This window comes from Parasteatoda tepidariorum, chromosome 7 (assembly GCF_043381705.1).
Source record: "Parasteatoda tepidariorum isolate YZ-2023 chromosome 7, CAS_Ptep_4.0, whole genome shotgun sequence".
NCBI classification, from domain to species: Eukaryota; Metazoa; Arthropoda; class Arachnida; order Araneae; family Theridiidae; genus Parasteatoda; species Parasteatoda tepidariorum.
In genome coordinates, this window is record NC_092210.1 from 46,892,304 (window position 1) to 46,917,652 (window position 25,349).

The 25,349-nt window shown below is 29.5% G+C and overlaps 1 protein-coding gene across 2 annotated transcripts in view; it reads left to right on the forward strand.

Annotated features, from left to right (window-relative positions):
* Positions 1-275: 275 nt before the first annotated feature.
* Positions 276-25,349, forward strand: part of LOC107451578 (dual serine/threonine and tyrosine protein kinase) — a 69,162-nt gene continuing 44,088 nt past the window's right edge. The window contains exon 1 of one of the 2 annotated variants that reach the window (XM_016067725.4): positions 276-700. In XM_016067725.4, coding sequence (XP_015923211.1) covers positions 658-700 — 43 coding nt within the window. In that variant the 5' untranslated portion in view covers positions 276-657. Of the gene's footprint in view, positions 701-10,587; positions 10,807-25,349 lie in introns of those variants that run through there. The other variant, XM_016067724.3, reaches the window with a different exon arrangement.

Sequence of the window (25,349 nt, forward strand, 5' to 3'; positions counted from 1 at the left end):
ACAAAGCTTTGTTTCTACCACTGTTTTCTTTCCACTATAGCATAGCCAGAGCAAACACTGTGATCTGTACATTTTCCTCTTTCCGTTTTTTCCCCTAAAAAAATTATTTTCAAAAATAAACAAATAAAAATTTACCTAAAATGCAAGATTTTTTTACTTTTCTTTATCAAAAAATACCAAATTAGGGGTAGTAGTTTTCAAAAAGATTTATTTAGTTTTATTTTGTTAGTGACAGCTTTCTTTTAATCATCACTTTTCATCTGGGACTCTTCGGAAGCCCTTCTGTAGTACGAGGCCTAGGACTACTTCAGCCCTAGTAGCACCTTCCTTAAGCAGACCTTCATAATTGTGTTACATTATATGAGGCAATTGTATACAATGCAATGGGTCTGAGAAGATGGTCTGTGTTTATTTTTTTTTCTTCAATGTTCTAGAACTTTTATGTGAGATCTTATCAATGAATTGAGATTACCCTATTGTTTGTCCACGTATTGACCTGCATGCCTTAGTAATTCGTATGGAGCCAAAAGAATTTAACGTTGTCAGAACAACTTCGGTCGAAGCGAAACAGAAGTATTTTGATTTTTATGTGTCAAGTCCACTCATAATATAAATGGCAAAAACGTCAAAGATGATATTTCAATAAGAGTGAAATCAATGCTAGATAAAGATAAGATGATCTGTTGGTTTGAAAATAATGGTATGTTATTTAATGTATTTTTTAAGCTTCTTTTTTATTTTAAAAAGATATTTATTTGAATCTTAAAAATTTTCAAACTTTTGATTGAGAAATATAGTCAGATATAAGATAATTAATTGAACCTATTGAATATTGAATTAAGATATTTTTACATTATCAGTCATTTGTTTATTACCTTTGACACAATTTATTTAATAAGATCAAGCTTAAAACGTGTAGCTTGTAAAATTAAAAATGCATATTTTTATTGAGTATATTCGGGGACTTCACTTACAAAAATTCACAATAACTACACAATAGTTTTTATTTCTGAGCGATGGATACATCAAACTTTAAAATTTCTCAGTCTAATAAATCCCTAATTGTTTATTGTATTAACGCAGATTTGTTTCCGAAGATTTTGTTATTTGAATGAAATTTAAAGCTAATAAAATTGTTCAATTACTAATAATTCTATTTTATTTTGAAAACTATAAAAACTCGTTAAATGTTTTTCTCGAAAGGAATTAGTAAGTAATAATGCGAAATGTAAATTCCTATTAACATTTTACAATTTTGTAATCAATATTTCAATTGTGTATGTTGATTGGACATATTTTTAATTCGAGAGTATTACGAAAAAATATAACTTGTTTATTGTTGAATAATTATAAAATGGTTAATAAGTTAGATACCTTTTCAAATATGTTTATCGTAAAATGGTGAGTAAAAAGGTGATATTAGCGGATTACTTAATAAGAAGCTTTTAGTTTTAAACTTTACCTTAAATAATCAAAATCATAAACGTAATAACTTGAAAAGAATAATATTGAAAAGAATAAATAAATGTAAATACAGTTAAATATAAAGTATACTTTACAGGTAAAAAATATTTAATTACTTTTTTATATTATTATTCAATTATTTATATTCTTCGTCAATTCAAAAACCATTTCGTGTTTTATTTTTTAGCTCAAAAAATAAGCAAATAATATTGAGAAATGGGTTTTTTTTTAATATTTATATACACTGGTTATCATAAATTAAGGAAAATTCACAAAAATCGCGATAACTCAAGAAATTACACATGGAATTTTATGAAACTTACCCACAATATACAACACATAGTAAGGTATTAAACAACATAAAAAGAAATTATCAGACATTAATAGTAGTATAGAAATTAGCACATGTATAAAATAAACAAATTGGAAGTATCGGTTTGCAATAGAAAAAGTACCTTTAATATGGAATATGATTGCCTCTAGAAGCAATACAGCACAAACAGCGATGTGTGATGCTTTCAATTATGCGGTCTATCAGTTCAATAGGAAGTGAGAGCCATTGCTCTTGTAAAGCAGTTGCAAGCGTGGCAAGGGTCTGAGGGGGCGGATTGATGGCAGATACACGCCTCCCTAGAGCATCCCAAACGTGCTCGATAGGATTCAAGTCCGGGGATCGAGCTGGCCACTCCATGCGAGTAATTGTTTCCTGTTGAAGATAATCATCAACAATGCGAGCTCTGTGTGGTCTTGCATTATCGTCCTGTAACAGGAAGCAATCACCAATTGCCCCGGCATATGGGCGCACATAAGCATCAAGGATGTTGTCTCGATAAACCTGAGCATTCACGGTTCCCCTTGGAAAGACATGGAGGTATGTGCGCCCTCCTAAGGATATGCCTCCCCAAACACAGACACTGCCTCTTCCGTATGCATCTCTTTCACGGATGTTTGATGGATGATAACGGGTCCCAGGTTCTCTCCATATCAAATAACGTCTACTGTCACTTTCTAGACTAAACCTGGACTCATCCGTAAAGAGAACAGGCCTCCATTGATCTGACGTCCAGTGGACATGTTGTCGGGCCCACTGCAAACGGTCTCTCCTATGGCGTGATGTGAGCGGCACGCAAATGGCTGGTCGTCTCGCATACAGACCACCTTCGTGGAGCCTTCTGCGCACAGTTGACGTTGACACCAACCTTCCGGTGGCTGCAGCAAGAGAGGATCTAAGATGTGTCGGAGTAGCGGTTCTATTCCTGCGTGCACTTAATGTCAAATATCGGTCATCGGCACTGGTCGTAACAGTTGGCCGTCCTTGACTGAACCTCCTAGATGCCGAATCTGTGGTTTGAAATTGCCTCCAAAGTCTATGAACCACAGATGGACTCACATTTAGCCATCTGGCCACTTCTGATTGACTCTGCCCTGCCTCTAGTCTCCCGATGGCTCTCCATCGTAGTTCTTCAGGCAAATGATGCCTAGAGGTCATTATTACGAATTGGCTATCTCAGATTTTCAATGTCGCAATCACAGTAAAATTTGTGTGCTTTCTCTCAAACTTGGACTTTTATGCTCCAGGCAGATGACGTAAGCCGAGTGCAGCGCCACTAATTTGCATATTGCAATTTTACTCAGCTACTCTTAGTGGACAACATATGCAAATTTTGCACGGTTTGGCTTACTTTTGAAAGAGTTATCGCTATTTTTGTGATTTTTCCTTAATTTATGATAACCAGTGTATTATGATAATTTGTTCGTAATTTTTTTTTTAAAGATATGTCACTTTTTCCCTCTCAAGTGCAGATAAGATTTCGCAACAAACATTTTTTTAAATTAATCTGTAACATACAATGTCGACTTAATTTTAGTAGAATTAATAATAAAACAATTTTTAAAAAAAAACAAGAAGGAAAAAGAGAAATGACCTAGGATTTATAGTATTGCATTTCCTATAAAATTTTAAATTTAATGCTTAGATATTGGGACCACTTTATTCTTTATTGTTTGAATTAATATGCTATCACACTTCAATGACCATAATATCGACCTTCATTAACTATGCCTCCATGTTTATTCTACAACGCGCGGCAAAAAAAAGAAGAAGAAAAAATTCAGCAAAGTTATTGCATCCTAGAAGTTTACTTATTTCTTCTAAAATGGTGCATTCGTTTCTCTTTGTCTATCACTTTTACTATGAAATATTTTGTAATATATCCATTAGCTTACTTGTAGTTTTCTGACTTTTTAGAATGTCAAGCAAAAAATCTGCTATTTTAGGCTTGTTTAAGCTAGGTAAATGACTGGTTGAAATCATTCGTTTGCTCTGTATACAATCGTTGTACTTAGCAATCAGTTCGGCGGGAATGAGATAAATTAAAGGTAGACGATTTACAGTCTATTGCTGATTATTCCAATAAGCATTAGCGCCTCATCATTGTTGAAAAGACGGTCTTTTTGAAACAATTAGATTTATTTATTAGTAAAAGTCTAGTCATGTTATTATTTTTTATATTTTGTTAATGCATTTATTTTTAACAAAAAATCCTCAGTGGTAAGCGTATTATGGGTTTGAATCTCTTACCGTCAAGCTAAATGTTCGAGGACTTCATGATTTTCCATTCCATGTAACGCAAATGCGAATCCGTTCCCTCAAACAAGTTCTCCACGAAGGCTAGTTTGTCCAATGCTTGATCCAGTAGCTCCCTTGTCTTCTGGATTGTGTTTAAAGTTCTAAGGTTACGGAGTTGACTTGCACATTATTGTCGTAAACTCAGAATTGAGTCGGCTGTTCAATGCTGCTTATATAAAATATTATAAGTTATATTAAAATTGTTTGTCCAGGTTTTTTTGCCGTACTTTGCAAGTTGAAATTTAATACAAATAAATTCGGTATTATTCAAGCGCTGGAATAGTCAATACTTCTGCCTTCGGCAGATTGTGCATGATTCACCTCGCATCGTTTTGCGACTATTCATCCCTTGACTTCAACATTCTTTGACTTTTGTTTCACCGTCACGGTCCCGCAGTGGACTGATCGTTAAGACACGGTTCCCAGCAGATCACCGAAGTCAAGCATCACTGGCTACGGTCAGTGTGCGGGTGGGTGACCACTTGGATCAGTCTGCGTAGGGACCGAGGGTGTGCGGTATTGGTCCTCGTTAAACTGTGCTACCGTAAAGTGCTCGACTTCGCGCGCAGGTTGTCGGGCTACCGAAGCGGGGGTGCCATCCCTTCCGCAGAGGATCAAAATTGTGATGGCATGTTTTCGGATCATCCTCCGGGATGTTTCCCAGACCGTCGCCAATAGCCCATTGTGCAGCTCTAGTGCAACGCAAAGTAACAACAACAATTTCACCGTCACGAACGCTCCGATTTTTGGCTTAGCATTAACCTTAAGCAGCATTGTTCTGAATACATGAATTTAATTAATGCATAAACTGTCTTGCAGCCCTTCTTTAAATAATCTCATACAATAGATAAAAAATCAGAACTTGGTATTACATAAATCGGAGGAGATAATATCATACACAGACTCTACACCCTATTCTATATCATATAGTATATATGGGTCATTCTCACAAAAACAGTCATTTTCATGTCCCCAGTATATTTTATGTTTGTTTTACAGCTTACGGAAAAAAAATTCAGGGAAAGTGTCCTTCAGAATGCAAGCTAACAAAAGAATTTAAAAAAATTATCAATTTTTATTTTTTATTCATTTTAGGTAATTAAAATATACTAATCTGTCATTCCCTCACTTGTCCCCACTGCTGATTTAAAAAAAGAAAAAAATTGTTTCTGAAATAAAAAAAAAATTTTTACAAATTCGTGTATTTTATTTCAGAATACTAAAATATAGAATTCAGAAAATCAATTTTAAATTTAATTTCTGATAAAAATATTAACACAGCACTATTTTAAACTTTGTCCCCAGTGTTTCGCGTCATTCCCTCACAACAATGTTCTTATCACCTGCAATCTTCTTAGAATAAAAATATTTTAATAAAAACTTCAGAAGTTAACAACTGGCATCATAGAACAAAATTGCAGTATGTTTCCATCTTCAACTTAAAGAAGCTTTGCTGTGGAATAAATTTGAATGAATCAAACCAGGTAAAATTTTTTACATTTGTCATTCCCTCATGTCATTTTTTAGAGTAAAATAAAATACAACTTCATCGAGAAAGTGGATAATTATATGTTGCTTTCTTGTATGAATATAATTGTATGTGATTGACTTCAGAAATTAATTAGGCCTAACTGTTATTTTTAAATTTTATTGAATTCGTCATTCCCTCACTAGTGTATAAAGTGAGGGAATGACGCTGAAGTGAGGGAATGATTCAAGATGAGTATATTATTAAATTTTTTTTTGTTCAATCGTGCCAGCCAATTTTATTTCCCAAACCTGTAAAAACTATTAAATATATAAGACTAAATTATAATAAATATTAGATATACTTAGTATGTTATCATTTTCAAACTTTAGGTAGATGTAACTTAGATAAAAACATGTATTAAAATAAAATATCATTCCCTCACTATTAGTGTCATTCCCTCACTTTTTAAATAGTGAAAATAATTAATTTACTTATTAATTAATTTGAAAAATAAATTAAAAAATTAATAAATTAATTTATTAAATTAATTAATTTATTTATTAAATTAATTAATTAATTATTAATTATTATAAATTAATTAATTATAAATTAATTATTTAAAAAATTAATTAATTTAAATATTAAGTATAATTTATAGGATATATACTTTCTTTATAATGCCATTACATATTTCTATTAATATAAAAAGTTTCAGAGCTTTTTATTCACTTTACTTTTTCGGGATTTTATGAACTGAAAAATGACAGTTTTCGTGAGAATGACCCATATACAAACTCTATATCATAGACAGAGGTAATATCATATGCAGACAATATTGCCCCTCCTCGTAATCTGAAAAATTTTAGTTTTTCTACCTAATTTATTTAATTTAAAATATTAAATATCCCCTAATTTTTGAAATTTGATTTTATTTACTGTAGTTTACTAGTATATTTAAATTAATTAATGCATTTAATTTACACAATTTCCTGATTAAGAAATATCATGAAATCAGAAAAATCAATTTTATAAAATAAATAAAAAATCATATATCTTTCATTTTTAAGAAATTGCATTTACTTACCGTTGCTTTAATAAATCAAACATTAAAGTTAGAGTTAAAAAGAGATAAAAATAAGTTCAGAAAGAAGCTCTATATCTTTATTTGCTCAGTTTTCAAATCAACGAACCTGCAAGAGAACTTTTCTCACCCATACTTTTATCGCTCTACTCAAATTTAGTTTGAAGAGACCAATCGTTTTTCGTCTTCCATTTCCTCGGAAACAATTTATTTTGTTTCGACAGTTTCAACTTTTCATGAATTTTATTAAACTTGAGATGCCATATTTTCTGCCATGCAAAAAATTCTAATCGCCAATTCGGATATCGAGTTTCGAAGCACAAATGCGCTTTCACATCCACTTTAATCTTTAATGTGTTGTTGTTTCCAATTGTCTTCTGACAAAAGTCAGATAAGTTCCATAAGGTAGTTGACATCTAAAAAGTCGATAACAGTCAAGGAATCTGATGTTATGTCCTTCCTCGTAAGCCCAAGACACAGCACGCCGTGTTCAAATGACGCTTGAGACACGTAGCCCTTTTTACAGGTCTAAAAAGTCTTTGATCCAACTAAAAAAGGAAAGACTCTTCTGACCAAAGTACTTTGTAAATTCCTGTCACACTTTATATCAGCAGAATGACATGTTTGTTGACATGTTTAAAGTTGTATCGCTAAATGCCACCGTTTTCTCGCATAGCTTCGGATGTACGCACGCTTACAGTCATAATAAATTATAGATATATAACAACATATTTAATATTAAGTTTTATTAAAATATAGATTTATAATGGACGGTGTCTAGCAGATATGTCCTGAAGTTTCCAAAATTTCACAGCGAAAATTTGTTTCTTCTTTGATTTATGTTGTTGTTTCTAATGCCTGCTTGGTGAAAGCGAGCAAATTTAAAGCAGAGTGTGCGTTTATCACTTTCTTTTCAGTGGCGTCATCCTATGGCCAAGAATTCGTCTTCAGCCACAACGTCACAGCCCGTTTTATAGGGCGGATCCATTCATTCATCCACAGATCGTAATTTTGACCTGAATCAGAGAACAATCGATCTCCAATCCAGTACCCCCAGAGGTATTGATTTGTTATGGAAACATGGAGGACTTTGCGGCTCGACAGATTTAACGTGCATCAGTCACCATTTACTGCACGGGGAGTCTTCGGCAGGCGGGGTTCGAACCCACGACCTCTCGGACATGGGCCCAGTGCCCTACCGACCAGGCTATCCCGGCCCTTTTGATTCATGTAAAAAATAGAACGTACATAATTAAAAGTTTCCGTTGTCAGACTTGATAATCATTACGCTACATTGGGTCATTAGACGCATATAAATAGCAGATTAAAGAGAGATTGTGAAAAAAAATTTATAAATGTGATAGAAGAAGCTTACTAACACATTTTTGAAAGAGAAAATGTTTTTTCTAATAAAATGTCATTTTTTTGTCTCCTACATAAAGGAGCAAATATTACCATAAAGAGTGGATTTTTGCACAAATAATCTTAATAATGTTTATGCCAAAAACACTTTTATTTACCTTAGATCTCATAAATATATAATTAGCTAAATAGTTTATAATAATTAGCTAAACTGTACTAAAACTATGTAAAAAATCTTTTTAAAATCTGACAAACTATTACATTTCAAAACATCTATTTTTTTATAATTATTAAGCAGAAAAAAATTTCAATAATTGAGAGAGTGATTTTTGCCCTTTTTTAATAAATGATTATTGAGGGTATGAAAAGAAGGATTCGACCCTAAGTTCGTGAGCCGTGATGGCTCAGGAGATAGAGCGCTCGCCTTCCAATGAGGTGAATTGGGTTCGAATCCCCACCGATTTCCGCATCCGGCTTGCACCGACCACAGTGCTGACGTAAAATATCCTCAGAGGTAGACGGATCATGGGTTAGACTCCCCTTGAAGTCACCTTACGGTATCATGGTAGATATTCGCGGTTTTCCTCATCATGTAACGCAAATACGAGTTAGTTCCATCAAAAAACTCTCCACGAAGGCAAATTTCTCCCAATACTTGATCCAGGAGTTCCCTTGTCTTCTGTACAGAGTTGAACATTAGTAACCCAAAAAAGTGGTTCGGCTGTTCAACGACGGTTATGAAGACAAATAAAATTAGCTCGAGAATTATTAACTTATAGGGAAAAAATGCCATGTTTGGTCCATCTGTAGTCCGCTGAAATGCAACTACAGAGTTAATATTTGACATACTGAAAGAGTAATTTTTATTTGCGAACTTAACTCGAATTTTGTTTCAAAATTTCAATTTGTTCGAAAGTCATTGCAAATTTAAATGCTTTTTCGTGAATTTTTTTCAGTTTTTTTTTTCCTGTTTTAAATATTCACAATTAATCCAATTTTATAGAAAATACCGATATCTATCTTTACCCTCACGATATCTATCATTATTTTATTAGTTCGAGTACAGGTCAATCAAAAGTAGCTAAAAAAAGAGAGCGAGAAAGATTACATGATTACATAAATAATAATATAACTCTTAGAGATAATATAATCAATCAAGATAATATAGATTTATAACGTAACAAAATCAATAACAAATACAAAATAACATTTAGATTGAAATTTTTAAAAATAAAAAAACTTTGTAAAGAGCGATAACAGCCATTCCTTATTTTATTTGTTTTAAATCTCGTCAACGAGTAAAATTACTGCGCTATTTTTTCTCATTAGTCTCACAATCTGTATTCCTTAGGTTAAATTTTTATTAAGTACAGATGATTATTTTTCAAATCTGGGTAATTGTCTATTTCGTTACGATTAACATACTAGCAAAATGTTCTTATTGAAAGCTCCAATAATTGAATATTTGTAAAACAAATGTTTTGCTTGTTTTTCGAAAATATTGACGTTTTAAAGGAAGAGAAAAAGGAATGATGAGAAACAATTACGGTAGTTGGCGAGCTAGCTGAGTGGGCAGGTTTTTCATAAAAAGCTGGGAAAAAAAGAAAGAAAAAATAAGAAAGAATCGTAAAATTGCGTATATTCATATTTGTTTAGTTATTAAATAATTTTACATTTTCTTTTTTGTTCGCGATCTTTTTTTATGGATGGGCGAATATTTTTTGTCCACTGATTGCGAGTAGAATAATTTTGAGACCTAAAACTAAAGTAAAATTTATTCATTTGTTAAGATGTTACTCATTGCTTTTATAGGGTAATAATAAGATATATTTTATTTTATTAACATATATATATATATATATATATAAGATGGAGTCTCACTCTGTCNTTTACTAGATATATATAAAAATAGCATATATATATATATATATATATATATATATATATACGAAATATTCTATTTTTATTTATTTTTCTTAAATACTCAGGATTATTTTTTCAACTTTATTGAATATGCAAAAGAAAAATATTAAATTTTAGCACAAATGGTCATAGTACAGTAAGTTGAATCCATGAAATGATGTAATTTTAAGTATAATGAATTTAGCTTACTCAGATTTCAAATGCATTTGTCACATAAATAGTCTAGCTTAATATATCTTCTGTATAATTAAATTGAAAAACCCATAATAGTTTTGTACAAGCTAGTTTTTGTCATGCAAGTCAAAATAAATTTATGTACATAATCATTTAATATTGATAAGGCTGTTTTTCCGGAAATTATTTGCAAATTATTATTGCTGAAAATTTTATTACTCTGGTAATTGTACAGTTTTGATATTCTCATTTTCAATTGCACTACTATAAATAAAATTGAAAACAAATAACTATAAAAACATTACTACTAAAGATTCACAAATGTATTATATTTCACTTTATCTCCTTCTTTCTTTTGGGGGTGGTCAAATCAAATCAGATAGATATCAAATAGATAACTGGTCAAATAATCTAAATCGGAAAACTTCAAAAGGTCAACTGATTCCGGTCGCAACTGAATCAAATCAGTATTTCATGCATTGACCACTAGGAAGCGTTGCGATCGCTCGTATAAGTTATGGAAGATCTTTAGTTTCAGTATAACTCGTGAAATAAGAATGCCGTCCGCTCGTGCGGTAATGGCTACGAATTTAGCCACTGAATTAGGAAGGTTTCGTCGGGGAGGTAAACAATTACGGCGAATATTAAAAGAAACTACAATCGTGCATGATAGTATCAAGAAAAAGGGATGTTACGGAAAAGGTAATTATTGATTATCTCTCGAAATTATTATTTTATCTTTTGATATGTAATTTAATGAATGATTTTTGCATCCACGATGTTCTATTCTCTTTTAAATAATTAAGTATAAAAAAAGGAAATATATCTTATAAATAATTTGTTAAATAAAAAAATTTGTGCGAAATATTTGATGAAAAAAATGTTTATTATGCCACGCAATTTAAAGAAAAAAATTTTAATAAGATGCTCCTCTAAAAATCTCTAAATATTTCAACTTTTTTTAATACATTATTTTAAATTTGATAAATAAGTTTTAAATGTTTTTGAAGATTTCTGTCAATAAAAATCTTACTATTCAAATAATTAAATAATCTTTTCTTATTGATATACTAAATTATTTTATTTACTAGTCATAATAACTAATTTTTAAAAAATAAAACAATGGTTAATAAAACAATAATAAGTAAGTGCAATTTTAAATTAAGCATATTTACCGTACTACGCAATTTTATAAACCTTTTAAGCATTCTAAAAATTTCTTAATATTTCAATATGTTATATTCGAAATACTTAATTTTCAAACTTGAACTGATGGTGAACTTGATTTGTTTATTTCAAATAAGAGAAATTTTAAATTCCGAACTTTTCATAGCTTTCTGTAAATAGAAACGTTATTGTTCAAATAATTAAATAACCTATTAATATTTACACTAAAGTTTTTAATTATTTATTACTCAGTACAAATAAAAATTTGTCTGACAAAAATTACTTAAAAAATTTTTTTACCTCACTGGGACATTTTAAAATGTTTTTAAACTTACTGAATGATTCTGCTTTAGAAGTTTCTTAACATTTCGATTTGATTTCCTGGCATAACTTAACTTTCAACTTCGAGCTTAAGAGTGTTTTGAGTTTGTTACTTTTAAATATAATATGTTTCAATTTTTCTCAGTTTTCTGTATAAAAGAATTTTACTGATGAAATAATTTTAAAAAAAACTTATTTTTATTAATCTTTGTACTTAAATTTTTGAAATTTTAACACTTTTAATGCAGTCTAAGTATGATAAAATTGTAAACAAAATCTAAATTTCCAAAATTGTATTGCATAATTTTCCAATGTCAAAAAGACTTGGCCTTAAACTGCTGGAAGAGAACTTAAAGCACTGAAATTTAAATAACTTGAATCGAGTAAGATTAAATACTAGTATAATTTAAATATTATTTCTTTGAGAGTATTTGGAGTATTCGTTGCAAAAAATTGTTGGTTTAACTTGTCGTATATGAGATTATCCAAAATCTAAGTTTTAGATAAAGCATGGATCTTAAATACATTCAAAAATTAGTTTCAGAGAGAATTTTACACCAAACTTATAAGGAATTGTAGTTGAATTATCAATTACAATTTCGTATTAAATTATTGAATTTTAAAATATAAAGTTGTGAAAATTATTGATTAATTAGTATTTTTTGAAATACACTACTTTTGTAAATGTGTAGTTGTAGTTTAGTTTGCATTAGTTTTCAAAATTATTAAAATCTAATAAAAATTACTTTGAGAGGTATTAAATTATTTTTTATTGTTCTAATGTTTTAATTAAGTTTTTTTTTAAATAAAGTATAATTTGTAACTGCAATAACTTTCTTAGTAAATATGTCTTATATTTCAATCAGTGTACCTACGGGAATTTAGTATAGTTGAACAAATTTGTTGCTGCAAATTTTTTTAAAGCAGGTTTTGTTTTTAACGTAATTACTGAAAAGGACTAGCAAACTGTATTTAATTTTGAAGAAATTCTTATGACAGTGTCAAATTTCTTTTGCATATTAATTCCATGTGCCAACGCTGTTTTCCTAGAGTCGTTCAACTTTGCTAAAAAAAATTTGTTTATCAACAAAAAAATGTGGAATGTTTACTTTTAATGCTTTTTTGTGGTAAAAAATATGACCGATAGAAAACACCAGAAATATTTATCACTTATCGAGACTAAGAATATAGTAGGTAAGAATTTAGAGACAAGAATTCAGCTAAACACTCTGAAAAGAAATCAGTTCAACTTAGATATTTGTATAATACAGATCAATCGTCGATGTTGGTATCTTGTACCATGATATCGCAAAAATTTCTTGATGGTATAAAAATTTAATCGTGTTACCGTGTAAGTACAATAATATTGTGCAATCTAATTTAAGCGAGATTATTTTGTACGATTTTAGGATTTTACTTGATACTGTAGTCAAATTTGAACGATATTATGGTTCACTGAATTGAGGTTACTGCTAATTTGAACGATATTATGATTCAGAATATAGAAGTCACTGCTAATTTGAACGATATTATGGTTCACCGTATAGAAGTCACTGCTAATTTGAACGATATTATGGTTCACCGTATTGAAGTTTCTGCTAATTTGAACGATATTACGGTTCACCGTATTGACGTTACTGCTAATTTGAACGATATTATGATTCACCGTATTGAAGTCACTGCTAATTTGAACGATATTATGGTTCACCGTATTGAAGTCACTGCTAATTTGAACGATATTATGGTTCACCGTATTGGAGTCACTGCTAATTTGAACGATATTATAGTTCACCGTATTGACGTTACTGTTAATTTGAACAATATTATGGTTCGCAGACACTGTTATTCCGCTGCTAATTGTACTATGAACTAGGTTTTTAGCTATTTAATTTTTTCCATATCTGCCTTTAATAACGTTATGAGTTTTGGGAAAATACAAATTAGCTAATATTTTCGGTATAAGTTGAACCTTAAAAGGCTTCTACCTTGCCATCTTGGACTTCAGGTTAAATTTTTAATTTGCGTTTTCTTGATATTTTTTGTAGAAAATAAATTTTGTAAAAATTTTGTAGAAAATAACCTTTTTGTTAGATTAAATGAAAGAGTGCTTGATAATTTTTAAATTTTCTTTGAATTTTTCCTTAAAACTTTAAAGTAACAGAATTATGCGATTTGGGGTTTTGAGTGAAGGGAATTAAACATGTAATACATGTTTCTCAGTTTTCAGATTTTTTTTAAATCCAATTTTACTATAATTTTAACAGATAAAATACGGTTTGGATGACGCTATAAATGTTACGCTATAATGGATGACGCTATATGTGTAACGCTATAATGGATTACGCTATATATGTTATTTGCATAAAAAAGACACTTATCTAAAACTTAAAAAAAGGCAATTGTATACTATTTAAGTCCCTATCAAAAACCGTTGATTATAAAATTTCATTGACATAATTTTATTAAGAAAAGCTATAGAGAATCTGAAATACTGTCAAATAATGTAAATATCCAACGTCATTTAATTTGTGAAAATTAAATGAAAAAGATTAAAAACGTATTTAAGAATACTCCTCCCAATTTTTCACCCCCTTGACAGTTGAGTTCGGTCAATAGAGAAAGGTCCACCTAACGCGGATTCAAGTTGAAGGATTAAAAGGATGAAAGTTCTAAGTGACATTCAAATAATTTTCTATTAAGCTTAAGAGTCCATCCGTTGAAACTACAAAATAAAAAGAAATGAAGCCGAGAATTTATTTTTTATCCACTAGCTTTCCCCAATTGGTAAAATCAAAAATCCAAAGCAATAAATTGAACTGTTCGCGTCATAGCGTTCGCACCTCGTTGATTGTTTCTTTCTAATTGCCTTTAGAATTCTTTTCCCCTGTAGAACAATCAAATTGTTCCCTTGTAATTTTTTCTACAAGGATATACGAAGTTTTAGAACTTGGAAAAGTAAATGAAAAGTTAAATGCAACTGAAATAAAACTATTCGAGAAGTTTCATCTCTCCCCTTCAAAATTTCCGCTTAAAACCTTCTTTAAGCTCCTAAAATATCCTGTTTTAAAATATTCTGCCTGTTTGAAATTTAGAAAATAGAAAATATTTACGTAAAGCTATTCAAAAGCAAATTAAAAGAGAAAATTTTTAATTGTGCAATCAATACGATACACAAACTTTAAATCAAATAGCATCCGCTTCCTTAAACTCGAAGCTATTTATAATCTTTAAGCAAGTACCACCCAAAATGGCTTGAATTAGCTTTCTAAACAACACACGAGATTTTTTTTTCATAAAAATTTTAATTTAAAGCAGCTTTCAGAAAAATAAAATTTTAATCATATACAGATTGAGGGCAAAACGTAAAAAATATTAGCCGCAGATTAAAACTTAGAATTCTTTCTGGTACGAACAAAAACAACTTAAAACTTTCTCCTAACTTTAGGAAAATGGTTTACTTTGAATGGTTATAATTATATACTTCGTGTCAGGTCTATACTTTCCTTTCGTTAGTAATATAATATCCCAGAAAGCTCAAATAAATATATCTTAAAAGTAAAAATTGTTTTTTAGTTGCTTTATAGAAATTTGAATAAAAAGGCTCTTAGTAAAAGAAATCATCCGTTGAATATATTGTTTTCTTTCGATTATTTTAAATGGTGATGTTTAAAACGTTCTCTTTTTGTCACAATAAAGAATTATTATTAACTGTAGAATAATACTAACTTATTAAGTTACCAAATTTCACCTACACATGACACAGGCTAATTAATTTAGCTTTTATAGGAAGTTATGAATAAGAGATATATCAATACCTGATATATCTTTAAACAAATATGAATGTATAAAATTTAATTTTAAAAAATATTACCAATTAAAATGCTTTATTGCTTTATCTTATTCGATTGCTTTTTATAATTGAGATATTTCTAAATTATCTTATTATAGGAAGAATCTCGATTACTTTCGATAATTAAGATTGCATACAAAAATAATTTAAAACCCCCAATCTATTTAATTTTAATTTTTGAAATCTGGTTAATATTGCCAAAGAAAGAAGAGAAATGAGGAAGTGATAATCATCTTCGTTGTAAGTGGATCATTTGAAAGTGTTGAGGATTTTGTAAAAACAGAGTTGACGAACGGTAGAGCATTAGTAAACACTTCACGGTTAAAAAAGTGGCGAAAAACGGGGCAAGGAGTTCTCACCTATGCGTCCAACTAAAATCAATGAAACTAATTTCCTGTTTAAACAAAAGTTCATTGGCCAGTATAAACAAATTTAAATCCAACAAAACAGTCTGAGTGCTTAAGTGCCAATAAAACAGAAGCAATTGACATGGAACGGTGAAACTTCGATAAATTGTATTGATTCAATCGTCTCTTAAGAAGCTGAGTTAAGAGAAACGCTTGTCGTGTGACCGATTTTTTTCGGTGAAACTGCATCGGAAAAATCCGAATTTCTGAACAAATATTATGAAAAATTATGAAGCTACTTTAAGCAGCTAAAATCTTGTTTGCGCGATTAAAACAACGTTTCTCAAATATGTTTTAAAATAAAATTAAAAGGCTTAATGACTCTTCATTATTGAAACAATTATAACGGACATTAAAATATATTTTGGAATTATAGGTCTATATCAAAGACAACAACAAATAAATGGAGAGGTAAAAATTTTAAAAAGTCATCTTTTTAAAATAAAAAGTGAAGGCTGTGATTATTTTCGAAAAATTTTATTTTAAAAGTATTTTTTGCACATTGGAAATATTATTTGCATCTAATTTGTTTTGATGCAAATCACGATCTTAAAAGAACACTACACTATGGGGGGGAAGAAATTACGGCAAATTCTCTTTCATATTCATTGGTTTAGAGCAAAGAGTTTTGGCAAACCTAAAGTAAACCTCGAAGTTTCAAATGATAAGAAAATGTTTACAAAATAACGAAAATGCAAACAAATTTCTATAGGATTACTTCAAGCACTGCTCAATTCCGAGTAATCCTGCAATAAATTGTTTGCATTGTTGCAATTGTTTACGCTTTTGGAGAAAAAAAATGTTTCGGCATTTGAAATTTCATGGTTAACTTTAGGTTTATCTGAACTGACTTTTACTATACTTCACATTTTAAATTACTTATAAACGAGAATTTGCCATGAAAGATAACTCCCGCGATATAGCATCCTCTCAAGTACAATCAGAAATATACTTCTATACGTATTTTTCACGTTGCGCAACGCAGTAAGCATTCATATATAATACATAATAGTTGGTTTGCATTGAAGTTTCAGTATTCATTAAAAACTTACATTCGTCGATAGGCCAAATCAAAAATTTGAAAGCAAAAAAAAAGGGGAAAGCACTTTAAGCAATACATTTATCTTCTTAAATCATTGTTATTTTGAATTATTAAAAATAGGAATACAATTGTTTTGATTATTTTTTTTTCAGGTTATTATTATTGATAATTATTACTGATTATTTTCCCAGCTACAAGTCAGACTTGCTGACAAATTTTATTAAATATTTTTTTTATCAAATAAAATGTTGAGATGAAAAGTATTTTTCTAAATCGGACAATTATTACGGTATCGAACTATCGAACAATAAATGGGGCAAATAAAACACTAAAATAGGACAATCATTTCGATGACGAAGGATTCTTATATTTTTTTAATCACTTGTTACCTTTTCTAACCAATGACTAAGTGGTATTTTCATATCTTAAAATTTCGATCTTCGTAATTCTTGTTCCCAATTTGAAATATATAGAATTTTTCGAACTTCTTGACTTGATTGATGCGCACGGAATAATAACGAAGTGTTTTCGAGTGTTTACTTCGTTCCATTTCTAGACAACTTTACGAACCACTCGTTTAAAACTATTTGCACGTAACGAATCGGTTTCTTGAATGTGTATTACCTTTTTAAAGCCTTCGTTATTATATTTTCCTCCCAACGCTTAAGTCAAGTCATTTACCTTTTTCGCTCATTTGAGTTGATTTTTGAAAGCAATATTTCCTTTTCGGCGCTTTTCCTCTCATAATTTGGTTTTGCACTGTATCTGCGTTAAGGTTGGATATTAGTTGACGTCTTTATGGCAATTAAAAATGATAAATGTTCATTTTTTCCTTCGAAATCTTAATCAATATTAATGACTTTGAACACTGAAATAAATTGACTTGGACGTTTTTCACACTTAGCTATTGTTTAATTACACTGCGACCAGTTTTTCTTTTTTTTCTTCTTTGCGTTAGTTAGGAAATATTTTCTTTCCTCGAGTATTAGATAAATCTATCTCATCTCCCGCAGACTTGTAACTTTATTTTAGAACACGATTCTCTAAACTGCGTTTGAAATTTTAAAAAACAATTTTTTAACATTTTAAGAAAACAATTTTTTTAGACAACTTGAATTTGTCGCTAAATGTGTGTTTAGCAATAAGAAAATTCCTTTCTGCAACCTTTTATTTTTACCCACTCTGCAATCAATGAAAACATAAGTATTACAATGATTTCGGTACTGTTATGCATTGGTGTTCAATTTGTATTATAAAATTTAAAAAGTACTGGTTATTGGCTGTAAAAGTAAACAAGGCCAAGGTTTTTTTCCGCTGGCATAAGCTACATATGTTTAAAACCTTTTAATTATCTCAAAAATAAAACTCATACACTGTACTGTAAAAAAAAAGCTATAACTTTATAACTTAAGTTCAACTATAAAGAGTTTATCATTCTATTTAATGGTACTTTATCCTTCATTATAAATCAAATATTATGCTACACGTAAGAATATTTTCTTTAAAATAATTATTAGCCATTCGGTTTAATGACACTGAGTACCGGATATCCGGAGTACCGGATTTCAAATTTAAGTAAATCAAATTCCACTATTAGTCGGTGTCTCCACTTCATAGTAACGTTAATCATTTTATGAACAACTATTCCAATTTTTTTTTTAGAAATATTTTTAAAATTTAGGCTTAAGACTAACGAAAAATAAATGCCTGGTTTTATTTTTTAAGCACGCAATAAATTCCCACAGAATTATATCGTAAAAAATACCCGTTCACTGGAAAAATATCTGATTTTTAAATAGTGTTTTGCTTAAATGTTATAATATCCGCCGAGTAATAAATCAAAATTTTACCGGGTACATGGTACCGGCATGGTAACAATACTTTAATCATTAACCGGAACCGGCCGGGTAATAAATCCAAATTTTACTGGGTACACGGTACAGGACTGGTTGCTGGGTACCCAGAAAAGCCCGGGGTAAAAGGGTTAAATTTTTGCCTGGAACCAGACCCAGCAAAATTTTAAATCCCGGCACATTTCTAGTACTGCATTTTTATGATTATTAAAAATCAAGGATTAGGCTGAAGATGATTATAGCTTCTTTTAAAAATAAAAACTGAAAAACGTATTTTGGCACAGTAATTTCTAATTTTGTACTATTAGAGTTTATGAGTAGATACAATTAATTACCGCTTTTCATTTTAAGAAATTGTAAAAGGTTTCTACTCTTTCCTCATGTCGCTGATATTTAACTATGAATCATTTTATAAGCTGCCAAATTGTGTACAAGCAGTTACTATATCTTTATCTAAAAACTGTCACACAGAGCTTTAAAATATTATCTCAGTTGGAGTTTATAAAAATGTTCAATTACCATAATAAATAAATGTGTTTTAAAGTGAAAGGAAAAAAAAATGGACCTTCGCAACTTCTTTGCATAGTGAATGACCTCTTTAAAATTGCACGTCAAACAATGCAAATTTTCTTGACATTTCCTTCAAACTCAAATCATGCAGAAGAAAATATAAATAAATAAATACCGCTTTACCTCTTATCCCGACATCTCATTTGTAATTGTCGAAGAAAACATTCAAAATCTGTTTATTTCTTCATGAGAAAATGTCAATATGTATTGTTAGCAGAGAAGCGTTGCAACACTGTAAGGGACCTCAACCTAAAATATTCTCTCTGACCGTGACTTTATATTTGTTCAAGTGTTTTAATTAAGATGGTAGTCTTATTGGCACCACTTTCTCAAAGTAAACAATTCAAAGAATTATTCTGATTTAGTATAACTTTTTTTATAATAGCGATTTTTTCTGGTAATGCAATTTATTATTTTTTTTTCTGGTAATGCAATTTAGTATTTTTTTTCTGGTAATGCAATTTAGTATTTTTTTTTCTGGTAATGCAATTTAGTATTTTTTTCTGGTAATACGAGACTGTAATTTTTTGTGGTCATGAGAGACTGTAATTTTGTTTGTGGTAATGCGAGACTGTAATTTTTTTGTGGTAATGCGAGACTGTAATTTTTTTGTGGTAATGCGAGACTGTAATTTTGTTTGTGGTAATGCGAGACTGTAATTTTTTTTGTGGTAATGCGAGACTGTAATTTTTTTTGTGGTAATGCGATACTAAATTTTTTCTGAAAATGCAAGAATTAAAACAGAAAATTCTAATCATTTAAACAAAACAAAAAAAGATTATAACATTACAAAAGTAATTCCTTTTGACGAAATTGAATTTCAATAAAAACACTTAAAATCACATGGTAAAAATGTATGAAAAACCGATACGCTTTTTGGTACGTTTCATCAGTAGGATAAAATACATGAATAGTAAAATGAGATTATTAAAATCTGAAAGTAGTTACGCCATACCAAACAAGTGAATGTACAGTTAAGAGTAAAAAAATTTTCGAAAAAAATCATGATTTCAAATATTAGACAAATATGATACAGCATTAATGTCGTAATCGATAGATAATATTAAATTTAAGAAAAATAATTTTTTATTATTTTGAACTTTTGCTTAACAAAAATTCAATTTGCAAAACAGCGATCGTAATTTTATTAAAAGTTGTCTTTAGCATGCAATGATTCAGTTCTTACAGATCTGCTTTTAAAAACAGCTGATTTTACAATCCTGTGATTTTTTTTACTTTTTAGTGGCGATCACAGCGTTGTAATTTTTTTCTAAAAATGCAGTATTGCGCTTTTTTTATAAAAATGCTATTAAATTTTTTTAAGTATTTATTATTGTAACTTTATGTACAAAGTATTATTACAATTTTGAAATTATTTTTCAAAATTATTGTGAATTTGATATTTTAAGCCTAATTTTCTTATCTTAAATTTGCTTTTTAACACATACTGTATCGAACCAAGAGCATTAAAATCACAAAATATTCTGAAAATTTAGAAGCCACTGCTATGACAGAACTCGTCCAATTGCCTAATATATCTTTGGAAATCCAGACAAAAATTGAACTGTTTGCTTTTGAAAAGAACCCCTTCATTGTTATAGTAAATTTTTAGGCATGTAATTTTAATAATTTCTAACGATGAAACATAAAAGATTATTAAAATAATTACCAAATTATTTGACGCTAAATCTACAGGTATTTTGAAGTTAAATATACGCTTTGAAATCAAACTCCATAGTTTTGCAATTAAAGGGCAATAGCGGTATTATACATTGACCTTTAATGATTTTATTTGACCTTGAATGCATCACAAATTACAAATCGATGATTTTTATCTTAACCTCCTGGCTTAGAAATTAAATCGGATCGTGACTTTTCGAAATTTGCAACCATTGATTTGAACTAAATGGCCATCACCAGCATTCAGATAATATTGTTTACGATTTTTTTTATTACATCCCCTTCAATTTTTGAACGTCAATGCTGATTTCTCTCCATCTGAAATGTGACGTCAAATTAAAAATATAAATCTCGTTGAAGCTTCTTTAGCTTTCCTTTTTTCTAATGTTCAGTCTGAATTTTATTAGCCGTTTCCTTTAGTAGCCGATCATAAAAAAAATATTTTTTTGCAAGGCATTATTATAAAATTATATGACAATTGTAAATGGTTTATAATGCTATTATGATTTAGTATGGCAAATAACAATCGTCTCTAAAGCTTAAACTCCTTATTAGCAAAAATGTCAACTTGCTTCGCATTGTGGGCAAATTTTTTCCAACTAGTAGTAAAATTTGCCTTTTATTGCATAGTTCTGGTATTGGAAACTTTTAAATTTACTATGCGTAGCATTACACATATAAATAAGGCAAAAGGTCTTGTAAGACAAGATTTTTTTTCCAGTTAACAAAACCAATTGAAATTCTATACAAAAAAATCGATTAAAATTTAATTTCTACTAGTTTATGAAATATTTTGCATAAAGCACAGCAGTTAGCTTTCCTGCACTAGTAGTATATTTTTCATTCTGATTTTCATACTCAATCTAATCCACTCTAATCAGAGACCCAGGTAAATATGAGTATCACTCTAATAAACTTCTAATTTGTTTCCTTTCCATTTCTGTTTTGGACTAGTGTAATAGGTACTTACTTTGTTTGATTCAGTAATAATGCCAGTTAAGCGCAGTATATTCAAACTTGCTCCATAGAGCGCTTAAGTATTTTCGAATAGTAGTGCTTTAATGTATAATAATTGGTTTAGTAAATTGGATTAATAGGGTTTTGACTCACCACTGCTTCTAAATAATTCAGAGGCTAATGTCATACGCCACTTTGTTGCAGTTAACCCGTGTTGTGCCTTTTAAAAAGTTGGTAAAATTAACCGAAATAGTTTTTTTTTTTTTAAATATTTTGCCAAATCCGGAGCTGTTGGTCTCTCTGAGTATAACCTATTCTGGCAGTAATGCCATTAATCCAGAACATTCTAAATTTATCATGAACTAACGAAATACTAAAATATCAGTTACGAGGAAAACTTTTATTACATTTCTGCGTCCCAGCTTGCTACATATTTTATGATACAAATGTTTCTACAATTTATAACTCAACTTAATATAATGCATTGTTTAATTATAAAACCATAAAATAAAGACCTTTCCTTTGATTTGTTCTTCTGCTTATAATATGAGAATATAATAGATAAAATTACCTTACATAATATAAATATGGAAAGTTATTCTACTTTTAAAAATTTCTAATTAAAAGATTTTATAGCTAAAATTAGGGACTAGTATGTTTGTACATACATTAAAAAATATCAACATTTTAGAATTGTTTTTCTATCATAAATAACGTTTTTAAATTTGGTATACAATTTTGATACATTTTCTCTTTTTAAAGATTTAGAAGCAAATACAAAACAAAAATTTCTATAAGCAAACAATAATAAACATCACATTGTAATTTCTTTTAATAAAAACTCAATGTAAATTTATTAGCAATAATTTGAAATGGTAGATCATATTTAATCCTTTGACTCAGAATTTTTATTAAACATATTTTTCGTACTTTTCATTAGTTTGTACTAATTTAAGTCAATATAAGTGAAAAATATGATGTTTATCACTTTTAATTATGGTTATGAAATACAGCGTAAAACACCTGTCTTTTTTCTTACAATGGAAAAGTCTTCCAAACAATAATTTTTAAAATTTACATTTATTTGCAGTTATTTAGATCTAAGCTAAACAGTTATTCATCATTGAAATTTCTTTAATATGCAAAATCATTGATAAATTTTTGAATATGAATGAAAAAAAGTTTGCCAAAATACATTTTTGAATTTTATATTTTAGTACAAATATAATCCCGATAATCTAACGAATTTTTTTTTTTTACTATTAGACTATTTTTTAATATTTAAAGAATATCAAAACATATTTTTGCTTGCAATTAGAGCGTAAGAAAAAATGTACAAAAGGGTCAGAGGTGTCCCATCTGCTTCAAAGGGTTAAAAGTACTTGTTCTGGAATTCTTCTAATGGCTTTTAAAACTTCAATTATTTTCAAACTTCAATTATTTTCAAACTAACAAAACTTAAAAAAAATTTATTCAGATGAATACTTCGAAATAAATTAGTGATTAACAAGAAAAAAACTGTTTTACAAAAATGAAAATTTAAAAAAATCAAAATAAAGTAATTAATTACATGCCAAAACTAACAGTTTTCACTAACATCTACTTATAAAAATAAACGCTTTAAATAAATATGTAATCATTGTGACGTTTTATATAAATCAAATGAATTTCATATAATTTTTCACTTCATCGTCGTTTATTAAATTTGTTTCTGTTTGCATTTGCGGAATGGAATGAAAAATTAATATGCGCTGATATGTGCTCGTTCCAACAGAGGGCTCTGACCTCGCAACATATGCTTCCTGTGTAATGTAAGTTCCGTTTTTTAAAATACTACTCAGTCTCTCAACCTTGGACTGTCTGTCTAACTCAGGGCTGCCCTAACATTTTCAGTGCATTTTTTTAATGAATAGTTGAGGTGGATGCGTATAAAAGATAAACGAATAATTTGCATGTCTATTAATTTGATTTTTGAGATGCCTTATTTCTTCTATTGAATAAGAATTTCCGTCTTTTACTCTTGTTATTTAAATTCAAAATAATTTAATACTTGAATGGGTTTTCACAATTTTTTGACAATTAACTGAAACATTCTTTTCCATGGACAAATTATACTAAAGGACGTTCCATTTAGTATTGCCAGAAAAGGAAGTTTAAAATGGCGAATTCGAACATATTGTAACCCAAATATAAAGAAATTAAAATTTTAATTAATAAATTACTAACTTGTCTTTATATATTAACATTAAAAAGTGATATTAATTACACACCATACATGGAGGTATTTCAACTCTAAGTGCACATAGAGGAGTTTTATCTTTTACACAAAAATATGCAAGGGTTTTCTCATTTCAAATTTTTTTTCTTTTTGAAAATAAATTTGTCTATATTTTTAGTTTATATCTTTAGATATGCTTAATTTTATTTATTAATCACCAAGACAGCGAAGAACTCGCCTGACCTGATGGAAAATCTTTAAAACACTATCTCGAGTGTGAAAATGCAGCCCCCCTCCCCTCTCTTTCCTCAGTAAAACAAGCTGGGGGGGGGGAATATTGCAGACAGTCCTTTTACTATGTTACAGAGAAGAAGAAAAATTATCTTTTAATAGGGAAAAAAGATCATTTTTAAGATTTGGTGAAAAAGTAACCCAAATAGTTGCGAGTTACAGTTGGAATTTTAGTACCGAGAACATTTTAAAGAAACACCCAATCCGCTACTTATAGCCTCATCTGGCAATACTGGTTCCACTGGTACGTTATTCGGAATTAACAAAGGAACCCGGAAGCATTTTTGAAAGTTTATTTTCACCCTATTAAAAATAGAGATATGAGTTAGTTATTTTTGAAAGTAAAATAAATTGACTTTTTTTTTGGGGGGGGGGAGTAAATAGCAGTTTTATTAAGATATAGATTGGACTCTCAAAATAGACGTGACTCCCAATGCGAGCATTGCGAGTTTGCAATCTTTTGTGCCAATTCATATTACGATAATTCATATTATTTCCGGATTTTGCTTAGTATTCTCTTAAAGTTCTGTTGTTTGACTTGTGTTTTCTATACCAATCAATTAGATGCGCACGTATTATTTAAGCAATATAATTGTTATCAACGCAAATAATCAAAATATATATATATATATATATATTACACAGGGTTATTCATAATTCCCTCCGGGGTTTCGAAGCGTTATAGTAAAAAAAACGAAGACGAATATGGCGAAAAAGAACATATGAAATTATTCCGAAAGTATTCAAGTTTTAATTTAAGCTGTTGCCGATAGATGGCAGTAACATGTACCACTGAAGCCAGTTGTAGTAAAGAAAAGTGGCGTTTACAGGCGGAGGGAATTATGAATAACCCTGTATATTCAAAAAAGAATCTAATAAATAGTAAATG